The following is a 16,054-nucleotide window of genomic DNA, read 5'->3' on the forward strand; positions in this document are numbered from 1 at the left end:
TTTGGAGTAAAGCCTTTTGGTGTGTGTGTGGGGGGACTTATAATGATTAGAAATTATCATAGGGTTGGTGAGAAGGTTTTATGTGGCTCACAATAGCTTAAATCACTCGGTTGTATGAAGTGATCTAAGGATGGCATGCAGGCATGCTCACATCTAGGCTCTAAGTTTCAGATAACGGGTATAGGAACGGGTATAGGAAGCAAGCTCACATGTATTTCTCCTGACACCACTCCCTCTGGTTATCTGTCTTCCTTTCCCGTTAGGTAGTAAGTTTCTGCTTTTTAATCCCCACCCTTTGACACAACTTGGCATGGATTTTTTAAAAAATTAGTTAGTGCTTCTTTAGTAACTTTGAAAGTGTTTAGTTTTTAGAGCTGATAGAAGCTTTAGAACTTTTATACTCTGCTTGTTCTAAATGCCCCTCAGGGTGTTGCACTAGTATGAGGTAGAGACTAGCGAACTCCTACTGTTGAATCCAGGAGATTTGTGATGGTACCTGTTACATGCTTATTTATCTCTTACTACTCAGGCACTGTGCCAGGACGGGAATATAGACTACGTCCTCAGAGACGTACGGCTCTGGCTTACCTTACTCGGGCATCATTTCTTCTTTAGTTAACTCTATGCTGCTGCAGAACAGAGCTGTGCCCTCACTCTGTTCTGTATCCCAATGAATTTTTTATTACAAGCTTTACAACTTGAATGTTTATTTCAAAAATACCACTTTTATATCACTTGAGAGGCATCCATCATGGTATTGCAGAGTACTTGAGGACAAATATTTTATTTTAGATATGCACATCAGAAGGAAAGGTGTCCTTAGCTTCTTTGCACTTTGGTCTATGATTTAAAATCTTAACAACCTTTCATCATAACTATTAAAATCCTGGTAGTATGTCTCATTTTGTAGTAGGTATTCACTGTTTGTGACTGTGAGTGATTAAAGCTCCTGTGTGAGATGCATGTCTCATCTCTCTCTCTTCTTTTCAGGCAGTTTTATACAATGACAGATCTGTTCTAGAGAATCATCATGCTGCATCAGCTTGGAATCTGTATCTTTCTCGCCCAGAGTACAACTTCCTCCTTAACCTTGATCACATGGAATTCAAGCGGTTTCGATTTTTAGTTATAGAAGCAATCCTTGCTACAGATCTCAAAAAACATTTTGATTTCCTTGCAGAATTCAATGCCAAGGTTTGTTATGTAAAGTAGTGCCTGATTTTAAAAAGGGAAATATGTTGTTAGTGCTATAGGTGAAAAGTGAATTTTAATGTTAACATTACACCTGATGTAAGAATAGCTGATATTAAATAATATTATTGTACTAGTTTAAATAAACTTTATTATTATGTCAATATGTCTTAAAATACTGTTGCTTGCTATGCTTTCTTTTGATAAATAGATGAATTTTATTTTTTTCAAATAGTAACAAACCAAATAATTATATCCAAAGTGTTTATAGCAGATTTTGAGTTACTTAGTACCAAGTGAGACATTTTATGGAATTAAAGTTGCATTTCTAAGATGTCAGTTTACGCCTATATTGCCACACCTTTGTGCTGCTAAACTAGCAGAAGAGCAGTGTCTCTTTTCTTCTGTTTGACAAATCATTCCTTATCCCCAAAATATCTATTAAAAATGCCGTATTTATTTAGTCAGTGTGCTGTGGAAAGGGGAAGATCAGCTCAGGGCCCTTCCCCTTAGAGAATTCACTGTGGAGTCTGAATCACTAATCTGCTCTGACAACTGATAATGGCATTGTGTCCCATGGAGAGGAAAACATTGAGGATCATTGCTTTTCTTTCTTGAAAGAATTATATGCCGCATCTTTATTTTTGGCTAACAGGAAGTGCTGATTTCTCAAAGAGCAAATAAAAAGTATACTAAATGTGCCCAACTAATAATGATAATTTCACTTGTTTAAATAATGCTAGTTAATATTTACATATTAGCCTTTATTATTGACCAGGCACTGTTTATTTATCTTTATGGATGTGTATGACAAGATTGCCACCAATTCTTTATAGAGAAAGAAATGGACTTGAAGAGGTTAAATGCTAAGTGAATATCTTTATGAGTTCAGATTTAGACCATGAGTTGAGCTGCTAAGACTTGTGTCTCTGAACTGTATTACCCCCTGGTGCTGTTAGAACAGATTTTTTTCCTTAGCTCTTTTACATGCCCTTTCTTTTAGGTAGAAATTGTTACAATTCTTATGATTTATAGATTCATATGTGTGTATATTCAATATATATTACATTTTTATATTCACATACATATCTCCATGTAATTATTATTCTCTGTGATAATTACAAATAGTGAAACCAAAGTTGACTTCTTTTTTTTAAAAAATAAAAAGCTATGTTGCCTTTGAAAGATAATCTTATTACTATTTCAGTAGGACATTTTACCACATAGGTGCATATTTATAGTATATTCTGATTTTAAGGAAGCATTTACTGATATATCTCCCTGTCCCTTGGAAAGAAAACAATTTGAAGGCAATTGATAAGAACAAACAAATATTAGAAACTCTGTATCCTCAGAACCTAAAACAATTCTGTTTGTTCAAAATAGGCCAATGATGTAAATAGTAACGGTATAGAATGGAGCAGTGAAAACGATCGCCTCTTGGTCTGCCAGGTGTGCATCAAATTAGCAGATATCAATGGCCCAGCAAAAGATCGGGACCTACATTTGAGATGGACAGAAGGCATTGTGAATGAATTTTATGAGCAGGTAAGATGAAACGTGAGATTGTTGGGACTTCGAAGAGCTGCCATATGAAGAGAGCACCTTTGGGGCCTTCAGTTGCTACAGGAAGAAAAAGAGCTGCCCTGAAAGGGGCTCAGAGTTGTGTGGACCGTAGCTTTTAGTGTTTTCTCAGTTCTAACTTTGCTGCTAATATCTTTTTCAATTTATTTTATGAGTGTGGATTTTTTGCCTGCATGTGTATATCTGTGCACCATGTGTGTGCCTGGTGCTTGTAATGGTTAGACGAGGGCTTTATATCCACTGGAACTGGAACTACAGGTGGTTGTAAGCTGCCATGTGGGTTCTGTGAATTGAACTCGGGTCCTCTGAAAGAACAGCCAGTGCTTTTAGCCACACTGAACCATCTCTCTAACCACTATTGCTAACAGTTAAAGTAGCAAACCAGAATACATAGCTTATTACCTGCCTGAAATGAGTTGGTTAAACTTTTGGCTGAATAGATAAGGATAGACTTTGGTCTCCAAGAGAATCTATACCTTAAAACAGTTGATTTCCAAATGAAGTAGGGTTTTACCCAACAAAATATTTTTGTTACTTATTTTTGGGGATTTCATACAAAGCACCCTATCACACTTGCTTCTTGAAATTCCTCCCAGGCCCACCCTCCTACCCTTTTGTCCCCAAACAAACCAAACAACAACAACAAAAAAACAAAACCCCACCAAGTGTAATCTGTGTTGCCAGTATACTCTTTGGAGCATGGTCAATCTCCCAATGGCCAGCAATTCGATGACTGCAGACCCATATCCGAGAATAAGAGACATTGAAGGTTCTGTAACACCCCAAAATGAAACAGTCCAGATAGGAAGCTACTGAAGAGAGTCCTTAAACACTGTTGTGAAGATACTGAAGTTCAGCTTTTCTCAGTTGATGGCTTCTGGTAGGACGTGGGGAAGGACCAAATGAAATAGCTTTTACGGGATTTTATGGAATTCTCAGAACATAATCATCAAAAGACATTTTCAAGTTTGTTAAAGAAAGACTGTCCTTGCATTAGAAGCATCTATGGGAGTAGAAGTCCTGACAGAAAATAAAGGATAGACGTGAGTTCAGAAGTTCTAAGTAGTTTTCTAAGATGAATTGTAAACATGCTATTCTTTTATATCGTTTAAACCTTGGCTTTAAAAGATTCTTACCCATTTGCAGTCTGTACCATTTTGAGAGGGTGGTTCCCCATAATGTTAAAGAAATCTGACTATCCTACAAAACAACTTTCAGTATCTTTAAAATATCAAATACCACCCACTATACTATATTCCTTTGGAATCCTTGGCCCTAATAGCCATGCATTATCAAAATGTTCACAAAGTTAAAATTCCTGTCTTAGAAAATAGGAGTAATGAAGTGGAGCTTGTTGGATCATGCATATTTACTCCATGTTATATTGTAAAGGTACATTTTCTTCGACACACCCTTGGAAGTTACAAAATACCACACTGTGTAACCTGTTATCATTGAGAATTAGAATAGAGATATGCAAATTACATGTTACCTTAAATTAAGGCTTCATTTATTACCCCAAATCAAATAATTTAGCATTGATTTATTAATTATAAATCATTAATGTTGATATTATAGAATATTGCAGATTGAGAGTAAGATTATTACTATTTACCTTAAAATATATTTTTTTCTCTGGTCAGTAAATACCAACTTCATATAAACAGAATATGAGAATACATTTTTAAGATTTCTCAAATGAAGAAAAGACAGAGTGACTTTTCCCTCTCTGCTGGTTGCGGATGCAGGTCTCAGGAACAGCAGCTGACATGTGTCCACCCAGCTGCACTCCAGCCTAACAGTAATCACCGAGTCAGTAATGTTTTGAGGAAAGACTATATTGATGTAGACTGTGTTTTTAAAAATCTCAAGATACCAGGTGTGGTGGCACATACCTTTAATCCCAGGGTTCAGGAGGCAGAGGCAGGTGGATGCCTGTGAATTCAAGACCATCTGGTCTACAGAGTGAGTTCCTTGGTAGCCAAGCCTATGTAGAGGTTCTTTTCTCAAAATATGAAAAATAAATAAAAGGAAAAAACCCTCAAGATAATACTAACAGTAAACCTAAACAGTTATATTTTTAGTAGCTATAAACGCATTTTTCTTTTTGAAATTCTCAGGGAGATGAAGAAGCAACCCTGGGTCTACCTATTAGTCCCTTCATGGATCGTTCTTCTCCTCAACTAGCAAAACTCCAAGAATCTTTTATCACCCACATTGTGGGCCCCCTGTGCAACTCCTATGATGCTGCTGGCTTGCTGCCGGGTCAGTGGATAGAAACAGAAGAGGGTGATGATACAGAAAGTGATGATGATGATGATGATGATGATGGTGGTGGTGAAGAATTAGATTCAGATGATGAAGAAACAGAAGACAATCTAAATCCTAGTAAGGAAACTATGTTTTGTTTATTGCTACTAATTACAAATGTTCACTTAATTTGGATTTAGATTTTTTTTTTTTAGTATTTTTTTTTAATTAGGTATTTTCCTCGTTTACATTTTCAATGCTATCCCGAAGGGGATTTAGATTTTTACATCTTAGGTACAGATATGTTGAGTAACTCCTAAGTGTTCAGGCTGAACAGTCAGGTTTAGAATAACTGCTGTGTGCTGGAGCTGTGTTACTTCTGTAGTACAGTGGAGACTTTCTTTAACAAAAGGAACATTTTCCAAGATGCTGTCCTCCAGCGAATGCTCATCTGGACATCTTTGAAGTGAGCCCTAGCAGTTAGACTCCTCATCTCACCCTCTTCAAACATCAAAACAGCTGGGGAGCACAACTTTCCAGCAGTCTCACATGGACTCAGGAAAGAAACCAAGACAGCAGGGAGAAAGGAGAATAGGGCCCTTGGCTCTGAGAGAAGAACCAAGGTTTTAATATTAAGAATGAGTTATATAGCAACATAGTTTTCTGAATAAAACAATGAAATAAAGTGGAAAATTGAATCTTGTCTTTGAAACTATTAATGAAATGCCCTCTTTATTTTAAAGTAAGATTTAAACTATACCTAGCTAGACACTTTTTTTCTACGATTACTAAGAATCAGAACTATAACACAATGGGAATTTCGTTTTTATTTACTGGAGGAACCTCTCTGTTGATACTGTCCTCCACCAGTGTTCTTCAGCGGGCTCCACTTGTATAAGTACCTCTACCACTTCTGACACACATGCCTTGTATTTTGGGTGGGCAAGGTAGAGAACAATCTTATGCCAAATTGGGGTCAGTTGACTGACTTTTCAAAATAATGTTCCCCAGAATACTGGTAATTACATTTAATTTACTACATTCAGACATTACAAACTGATTTCTAACTTTAGATTATTATGATTTTCACCTTAAAAGTTTTAGCTTCTCTTCCAACCAGGTATTCTCTTGACCTTATCTCTATTTTGTTCCTATCCAGGACTACCCCTATCACTCAGAGCTTTGTTCTGTTTAGGATGTGATTTCCATGGTGTGGACAGCACATTTATAACCTTAGCGCTTATGTAACTAGACTAGAGTGGGTACTTAGGCATTAATTGAATGGGCCATTGGGTTTTATTTGCTTTGGTATAAATGTTTGTTTTAAATTTCACAGAACCACAAAGAAGGAAAGGCAGGCGGCGAATATTTTGCCAACTAATGCACCACCTCACTGAAAACCACAAGATATGGAAGGAAATCATAGAAGAAGAAGAAGAAAAATGTAAAGCTGAGGGGAACAAACTGCAGGTGGATAATGCCTCCTTACCTCAGGCAGATGAGATTCAGGTTATTGAAGAAGCAGATGAAGAGGAAGAACAAATGTTTGAATGAGAAGAGAACTCATGCTGAAGGAGCCTGGGGTGCTGTTCCCAGGGTCATTACCTAATGCTCACTGTACTGATTCTCAACTGACCATTCCCATGTGGGCACGCCTTAATACTGTGAGAGGATCCTGGCTACCCTGGCAGTTCTCACTCCTAAGCACTTTCATTACAAACAAGAAACTGATTCTTAGAGCTTGCTGCAGTTGACTCATGCTGCAAAGCCTTCCTCAAAGCCTTCACTGGTGTGTAAATAGTGTGTCATAATGCTGCTTTGCTGGGTAGTGAGCTCTTATTTCTCATGATGAGGGAGGGAAGGCTAAAACTGAAAAGTCAAGTGACTTCGGTTTTTGAAGTAACCATATTTCTTTTATGAAAACAGGATTCATCTTGTATTTCCAAATATATCTTTTATGTCTTTGTTTGGGGGTGGGGTGGTGCAAGAAACAGACCTCTATGCTTAATACAAAAATGAATTCATGGTGGCCTTTCTGAGTGATTTCTGCTCGTGGCAGCACACTGTTCAGTGTGGTTCTCCTGGCTTCATCGAGGAAGGACTGAGGACCTTTGTTATACTTAGCAAAACCCAGATGCATCAATTTCTGATGCTTTTTATTGTTGTGTATAATCTATTTACTTGTTTTATTTCTGCCTAAAGTATTCAGGTTTGCTGTGGACATCAGAGGTCTGAATTCTGTTCTTACTGATTTTGTTCCATGGTTGAATTTAAAAGTATATAATAATGAAGGAGCTTTATTCTTTATTCAAATCTGTTCTTATTCTTATTCTTTCTCAGGATAAGTAATTTTAAACAATTATTATAAATATTGCATAGATTTGCCAGAGAAAAAAACATTGTCCTGATATTGATGTTATCTTTTATGAAATGAGCACCATTTTATTTTAATTAGAGTCAAGAAAAAGGAGCTGGCCATCTTTTGCCTTAATGGAAAATCAATGAAACCAATCCCATCGAAGATATTGCCTAAATATTTAGTTATCTTTAGATATATGTCTTAGGTGTCTAGTAAAATTGACATTTTTTATTGTTAATATCTTTCTGCTTCAAGAGTACATGGCAGAGATGACACATCACTATTTAGTAATATTACAGCCCCACAGACAGAATTTTGAAGTAAAGTACATAATGGGAATGCATATTAATTTTTAATAAAGTGCTATAAAATAAATATGCTATGAATAGTTCAATAAATAATTCCATAAATGCTTATAAATAAATAATTTACTAAGAAAACAGGACACATTTATGTTTATATAATCTCATTAGAGTGTGGCTATGTGCCCCAGTTGTGAAAAATTATTGAAGTTATACAAAGCAACCAAAATAATACCAAAATGGTAAACTGGTTTCTTCTTATCCTTTATACATTATTTTGAAGCCATTGAACTTTGTGCACAGTTAACTGTCAGTTTCCACAGTATTTCCTATATAGTGTGATGCTGGAATTTCTTACCTACCTAAGATATTTGGGTTGTCTACAAGGCCACAGTTAAAGATTGATTGGAGTACTGGTATTTTTGATCCTGTAGGTACCATATTTAATGAATCACTACACTTTATTTATTAAACATGTTGAGTGCTGAGTTCCTTCCTGTCACTTTTGCTACCACAACTACATCATTTGTAAACTGGTCCCACCATATATTACTAAGTAATAAAATTTTAACTGATAATCTATTGAACTTGCGTTTATATAATCCAGTGTGTAAATTTCTCTAAAATGTGTTTTATATCCTATGCAGATATATTTATTCTGTTACTTTCTTTCCAACAGAAAACAACATATAAGTGTGTTTAAGTTCATAAATATATAGGCATGAATTATCAGAATCAAGTCTCTAAACTTATGTTATTTAAAGTTCATATTGGAATAATTCATTTTTAAATTCTGTCTTCTTGAAAGAAGTACATTTTTCTTCTAAATGTGTTACTGGGAGCTCATTTGAAAGTAATCCTTAAATTATTTAACCCTTGTTTAGTAAATATAAATGGAGTCATCCCAAAGAAATTAAAATTATTAAAATAATCTATGCAAAAATGTAAATATCATGATTGCAAGTCATGAGTATGAGAATATATTAAACATAGACACTTTTGTTAGGTGGAGTCCTATGTGAGGAATTTTCATAAACCTTATAAATCTTTCTGTGGTGTGAAGATAGAATTGAGTGCCATTAGCCTGCTGTGTGAATACTCGACCACATCAGCTTCTAGCTCATATTATAGTTTTTATTTTGTTTGCTGTAGAATCATATTAATTTTAATAGGATTTTATCAGACATCTGCTATTGTAATTCTTTGGTATTATACATATATATAACAGTGTAAAGATCTGTGCCGACACAATTTTTCTCCTCTATGGAAATCAATTTTTTGTGGTTGTTGTTATTTGATTGTTTGAAAGCGTTTTCCCTGTCACTCTTCTTTCCTTTTTTGCTCTTAGCCTGTCTGCTTATTTTTGTAAGAGTCTGGCATTACTTAAGTAATCAAAAATTCTCACTCTCCCTGTATTACAACTGATAGAAACAATGGGAAGCCATTGTTTGGATTGAGCTTCTGCCTTTGAAAGATACCTCAACATCAAAGATAGGCATTATCTCAGAGTAAGGGCTGGAAAAAGATTTTCCAAGCAAATGGACACAAGATGCAAGCTAGAGTAGCCATTCTAATATCTAATAAAATAGACTTCCAACCAAAATTAATAAAAAGAGATGAAAGATACTTCATACTAATTAAAGGAAAAATCTACCAAGATGACATCTCCATTCTGAATATCTATGCCCCCAAATGCAATGGCACCCACATTTGTAAAAGAAACATTACTAAAGCATAAACTACACATTTAACCACACATACACACTGTTGGGAGATGTCAACACCCAACTCTCACCAATTAACAGATCATCCAGACACAAACTACACAGAGAGATAATGGAACTAACAGACATTATGACTCACATGGACCTAACATATCTACACAATATCCCACCCAAATACAAAAGAATATACATTTGTCTCAGCATCTCACAGGACCTTCTCCAAAATTGACCATATAACTGGTCACAAAGCAAGTCTGAACAGATATAAGAAAATTAAAATAGCCCCCTGAATCTTCTCAGACCACTATGGATTAAAGCTGAAATTCAAAAACAACAGAAAGCCTACAAACTCATGAAACTGAACTCTCTATGCAATGACCACTGAGTCAAGGTAGAAATAAATTAAAGACTTTTTAGAATTCAATTAAAGTGAATGCACAACATACCTAAACTTTCCGGACACAAAGCAATATTATTAAGAGGAAATTTCATACCAGTGCCTTCATAAAAAATTTAGTGAGATCTCATACTAGCAACTAAACAGTGCATCTGAAAGTTCTAGAACAAAATGAAGTAAACACATCCAAGAGGAGTAGATGACAGGAAATAATTATATACAGGACTGAAATCAATAAAATAGAAACAAAGAGAACAATATAAAGAATCAATGAAACAGAGTTGGTTCTTTGAGAAAATCAAGAAGATAGAGAAGCCCATAGCCAAACAAACTAAAAGCCACAGCGAGAATATCCAAATTAACAAAGTCAAAAATGAAAAGAGAAAATAACAGATACTGAGGAAACCCAAAGAATCATTAGGTCATACTTCAAAATTTCTGTACTTCACAAAATTGTAAAATCTAAACAAAATGACAAAATGGATGATTTTCTTGATAAATACCGAAACTTAAAAATACTGGGTTAAAAAAAATCTAAGCAGACCTATAAGCCCTTAAAAAAAAAAAAAACAAAAAAACAAACAACAACAACAACAACAACAAAAAAAAACAATAATGAAAAGTCTTCCAACCAACAAAGCCCAGGGCCAGATGGTTTTAGTTTAACAAGATTCTACCAGACCTTCAAACAAGAGTCCCCTTTAAATTGTTCCATAAAACAGAAACAGAATGAATACTGCCAAATTCATTTTATGAGGCCAGAATCTCCCTGATACCTAAACCACTGAGACTCAAGAAAGAGATTTTCAGACTAATCTCCCTTATGAACATTGATGCAAAAATACTCAATAAAATACAAACCTAATGTAAGAACACATCAAAAACATTATCCACCATGATCAAGTAGGCTTCAGACCAGAGATGCAGAGATGATTCAACATATGAAAATCCATCATTGTTAATCCTCCATATAAACAAACTGAAAGAACAACAACAGCAAAACCCACATGAATATCTCATTAAATGCTTAAAAAGCCTTTGATAAACAAAATCCAACACCCCTTCACGATAAACGTAGTCTTGGAGAGATCAGGGATACAGGCCAATGCCTAAACACAAGAAAGACAATATACAGCAAGTTGGTAACCAACATAAAATTCAACGGAGACAAATACAAAGCAATTCCAGTAAAATCAGGGATAAGACAAGGCTGATCACTCTCCATATTTATTCAATATATAACATGAAGTTTTAGCTACAGCAATAAATAAGACAACTAAAGGAGATCAAAGGGATACAAACTGGAAAGGAAGAAGGCAAAGCATTGCTATTCGAAAATGATAGTATACATGAGTGACCCCCCCCCCCCAAACTCCACCAGCACACTCCTACAGCTGATAAGCACCTGGAATAAACTTTAAAAAAATTCAGTAGCCCTCTCATATACAAACAATAACTTGGCCGAGAAAGAAATTAGGGGTACAACACACTAGCCACAAATAATATTGTAACTCTAAACAAGGAAGTGAAACACCTGTATGACAAGAACTTCAAGTCTTTGAAGAAAGAAATTGGAGAAGATATCAGAAGATGGGAAGATCTCCCATACTTATGGATCAGTATGATTAACATAAGTAAAAATGGCCATCCTACCAAAAGCAATATACAGATTCAACACTGTTCCTATTAAAATTCCAACACAAATCTTTACAAACATTTAAAGAACTATACTCAACTTCATATGGAAAAACAAAAAACCCAGGATAACTAAACAATTCTGTACAATAAAAGAACTTCTGGAAGTATCACCATCCCTAATTTCAAGCTGTACTACAGTGCAAAAGTAATAAAAACTTCATTGCACTGGCATAAAAAAAAAAAGGCATATTGATCAATGGAACCAAATTGAAGAACCAAAAGTCAATCTACACATCTATCGATACTTGATTTTTAAATATTTTTATTAGGTATTTTCCTCATTTACATTTCCAATGCTATCCCAAAAGTCCCCCATACCCTCTCCCCCACTCCCCTACCCACCCACTCCCACTTTTTGGCCCTGGCATTCCCCTGTACTGGGGCATATAAAGTTTGCAAGTCCAATGGGCCTCTCTTTCCAGTGATGGCCAACTAGGCCATCTTTTGATACATATGCAGCTAGAGTCAAGAGCTCCGGGGTACTGGTTAGTTCATAATGTTGTTCCACATATAGGGTTGCAGATCCCCTTTGCTCCTTGGGAGCTTTCTCTAGCTCCTCCATTGGGGGCCCTGTGATCCATCCAATAGCTGACTCTGAGCATCCACTTCTGTGTTTGCTAGGCCCCGGCATAGTCTCACAAGAGAGAGCTATATCTGGGTCCTTTCAGCAAAATCTTGCTAGTGTGTGCAATGGTGTCATCGTTTGGAAGCTGATTATGCGATGGATCCCCAGATATGGCAGTCTCTAGATGGTCCATCCTTTCGTCACAGCTCCAAACTTTGTCTCTGTAACTCCTTCCCTGGGTGTTTTGTTCCCAGTTCTAAGAAGGGGCAAAGTGTACACACTTTGGTCTTCGTTCTTCTTGCGTTTCATGCGTTTAGCAAATTGTATCTTATATCTTGGGTATCCTAAGTTTCTGGGCTAATATCCCCTTATCATATTGAGTACATATTGTGTGAGTTCCTTTGTGATTGGGTTACCTCATTCAGGATGATGCCCTCCAGGTCCATCCATTTGCCTAGCAATTTCATAAATTCATTCTTTTTAATAGCTGAGTAGTACTCCATTGTGTAAATGTACCACATTTTCTGTATCCATTCCTCTGTTGAGGGGCATCTGGGTTCTTTCCAGCTTCTGGCTATTATAAATAAGGCTGCTATGAACATAGTGGAGCATGTGTCCTTCTTACCGGTTGGAACATCTTCTGGATATATGCCCAGGAGAGGTATTGCTGGATCCTCCAGTAGTACTATGTCCAATTTTCTGAGGAACCGCCAAACTGATTTCCAGAGTGGTTGTACAAGCTTGGAATCCCACCAACAACAGAGGAGTGTTCCTCTTTCTCCACATCCTCGCCAGCATCTGCTGTCACCAGAATTTTTGATCATAGCCATTCTGAGTTGTGTGAGGTGGAATCTCGGGGTTGTTTTGATTTGCATTTCCCTGATGATTAAGGATGTTGAACATTTTTTCAGGTGCTTCTCTGCCATTCGGTATTCCTCAGGTGAGAATTCTTTGTTCAGCTCTGAGCCCCATTTTTTAATGGGGTTATTTGATTTTCTGGAGTCCACCTTCTTGAGTTCTTTATATATATTGGATATTAGTCCCCTATCTGATGTAGGATAGGTAAAGATCCTTTACCAATCTGTTGGTGGTCTTTTTGTCTTGTTGACAGTGTCTTTTGCCTTGCAGAAGCTTTGCAACTTTATGAGGTCCCATTTATCGATTCTCGATCTTATAGCACAAGCCATTGCTGTTCTATTCAGGAACTTTTCCCCTGTGCCCATATCTTCGAGGCTTCTCCCTACTTTCTCCTCTATAAGTTTCAGTGTCTCTGGTTTTATGTGGAGTTCCTTAATCCACTTAGATTTGACCTTAGTACAAGGAGATAGAAATGGATCAATTCGCATTCTTCTACATGATAACCGCCAGTTGTGCCAGCACCATTTGTTGAAAATGCTGTCTTTTTTCCACTGGATGGTTTTAGCTCCCTTGTCAAAGATCAAGTGACCATAGGTGTGTGGGTTCATCTCTGGGTCTTCAATTCTTTTCCATTGGTCTAGTTGTCTGTCACTATACCAGTACCATGCAGTTTTGATCACAATTGCTCTGTAGTACAGCTTTAGGTCAGGCATGGTGATTTCCCCAGAGGTTCTTTTATCCTTGAGAAGAGTTTTTGCTATCCTATGTTTTTTGTTATTCCAGATGAATCTGCCGATTGCCCTTTCTAATTCGTTGAAGAATTGAGTTGCAATTTTGATGGGGATTGCATTGAATCTGTAGATTGCTTTTGGCAAGATGGCCATTTTTACTATATTGATCCTGCCAATCCATGAGCATGGGAGATCTTTCCATCTTCTGAGATGATCTTTAATTTCTTTCTTCAGGGACTTGAAGTTCTTATCATAGAGATCTTTCACTTCCTTAGTTAGAGTCACGCCAAGGTATTTTATATTATTTGTGACTATTGAGAAGGGTGTTGTTTCTGTAATTTCTTTCTCAGCCTGTTTATCCTTTGTGTACAGAAAGGCCATTGACTTGTTTGAGTTAATTTTATATCCAGCTACTTCATTGAACCTGTTCATGAGGTTTAGGAGTTCTCTGGTGGAATTTTTAGGGTCACTTATATATACTATCATATCATCTGCAAAAAGTGATATTTTGACTTCTTCCTTTCCAATTTGTATCCCCTTGATCTCCTTTTTTGTCGAATTGATCTGGCTAGGAATTCAAGTACAATGTTGAATAGGTAGGGAGAGAGTGGACAGCCTTGTCTAGTCCCTGATTTTAGTGGGATTGCTTCCACTTTCTCACCATTTACTTTGATGTTGGCTACTGGTTTGCTGTAGATTGCTTTTATCATGGTTAGGTATGGGACTTGAATTCCTGATCTTTCCAAGACTTTTATCATGAATGGGTGTTGGATTTTGTAAAATGCTTTCTCTGCATCTAAGGAGATGATCATAACTGGGATTAGATCTTCTTTGAAGGTCTGATAGAACTCTGCACTAAACCCATCTGGTCCTGGGCTTTTTTTGGTTGGGAGACCATTAATGACTGCTTCTATTTCTTTAAGGGATATAGGACAGTTTATATCATTAACCTGATCTTGATTTAACTTTGGTACCTGGTATCTGTCTAGAAACTTGTCCATTTCATCCAGGTTCTTCAGTTTTGTTGAGTATAGCCTTTTGTAGAAGGATTTGATGGTTTTTTGGAATTCTTCAGGATCTGTTGTTATGCGTCCCTTTTCATTTCTGATTTTGTTAATAAGGATGCTGTCCTTGTGCCCTCTAGTGAGCCTGACTAAGGGTTTATCTATCTTGTTGATTTACTCAAAGAACCAGCTCCTCGATTGGTTGATTCTTTGAATAGTTCTTGTTTCCACTTGGTTGGTTTCGCCCCTGAGTTTAATTATTTCCTGCCATCTACTCCTCTTGGGTGAATTTGCTTCCTTTTCTTCTAGACCTTTTAGGTGTGTTGTCAAGCTGCTAATGTGTGCTCTCTCTAGTTTCTTTTTGTAGGCACTCAGAGCTATGAGTTTTCCTCTTAGAAGTGCTTTCATTGTGTCCCATAAGTTTGAGTATGTTGTGGCTTCATTTTCATTAAACTCCAGAAAGTCCTTAATTTCTTTCTTTATTCCTTCCTTGACCAAGGTATCATTGAGAAGAGTGTTGTTCAGTTTCCACGTGAATGTTGGCTTTCTATTATTTATTTTGTTATTAAAGATCAGCCTTAGTCCATGGTGATCTGATAGGATGCATGGGACAATTTCAGTATTTTTGTATATGTTGAGGTTTGTTTTGTGACCAATTATGTGGCTAATTTTGGAGAAGGTACCATGAGGTGCGGAGAAGAAGGTATATTCTTTTGTTTTAGGATAAAATGTTCTGTAGATATCTGTTAGATCCATTTGTTTCATAACTTCTGTTAGTTTCACTGTGTCCCTGTTTAGTTTCTGTTTCCATGATCTGTCCATTGGTGAAAGTGGTGTGTTGAAGTCTCCCACTATTATTGTGTGAGGTGCAATGTGTGCTTTGAGCTTTACTAAAGTTTCTTTAATGAATGTGGCTGTCCTTGTATTTTGAGCATAGATATTCATAATTGATATTTCCTCTTGGAGGATTTTACCTTTGATGAGTATGAAGTGCCCCTCCTTGTCTTTTTTGATGACTTTGGGTTGGAAGTCGATTTTATTAGATATTAGAATGGCTACTCCAGCTTGTTTCTTCATACCATTTGCTTGGAAAATTGTTTTCCAGCCATTCATTCTGAGGTAGTGTCTATCTTTTTCTCTGAGATGAGTTTCCTGTAAGGAGCAAAATGTTGGGTCTTGTTTGTGTAGCCAGTCTGTTAGTCTACATCTTTTTATTGGGGAATTGAGTCCATTGATATTAAGAGATATTAAGGAAAAGTAATTGTTGCTTCCTATTAGTTTTGTTGTTAAAGTTGGCATTCTGTTCTTGTGGCTGTCTTCTTTTAGGTTTGTTGAAGGATTACTTTCTTGCTTTTTGTAGGAATTGGTTTCTGTCCTTGTATTTTTTTTTC

The 16,054-nt window shown here is 36.4% G+C and overlaps 1 protein-coding gene across 4 annotated transcripts in view; it reads left to right on the forward strand.

Annotated features, from left to right (window-relative positions):
- Positions 1 to 8,269, forward strand: part of Pde3b (phosphodiesterase 3B, cGMP-inhibited) — a 122,717-nt gene extending 114,448 nt beyond the window's left edge. For 3 of the 4 annotated variants that reach the window (XR_003946416.1, XR_001785490.2, XM_006507438.4), the window contains 4 exons: positions 991 to 1,194; positions 2,578 to 2,739; positions 4,896 to 5,163; positions 6,362 to 8,269. Coding sequence is in view for 2 of the 4 variants with exons in the window: in XM_006507438.4 (XP_006507501.1) it covers positions 991 to 1,194; positions 2,578 to 2,739; positions 4,896 to 5,163; positions 6,362 to 6,579 (852 nt within the window). In the remaining 2 variants the exon portion in view is untranslated. The remainder of the gene's footprint in view (positions 1 to 990; positions 1,195 to 2,577; positions 2,740 to 4,895; positions 5,164 to 6,361) is intronic. The other variant, NM_011055.2, reaches the window with a different exon arrangement.
- The last annotated feature ends 7,785 nt before the right edge of the window (positions 8,270 to 16,054 follow it).

This window comes from Mus musculus, chromosome 7 (genome assembly GCF_000001635.26).
Source record: "Mus musculus strain C57BL/6J chromosome 7, GRCm38.p6 C57BL/6J".
NCBI classification, from domain to species: domain Eukaryota; kingdom Metazoa; phylum Chordata; class Mammalia; order Rodentia; family Muridae; genus Mus; species Mus musculus.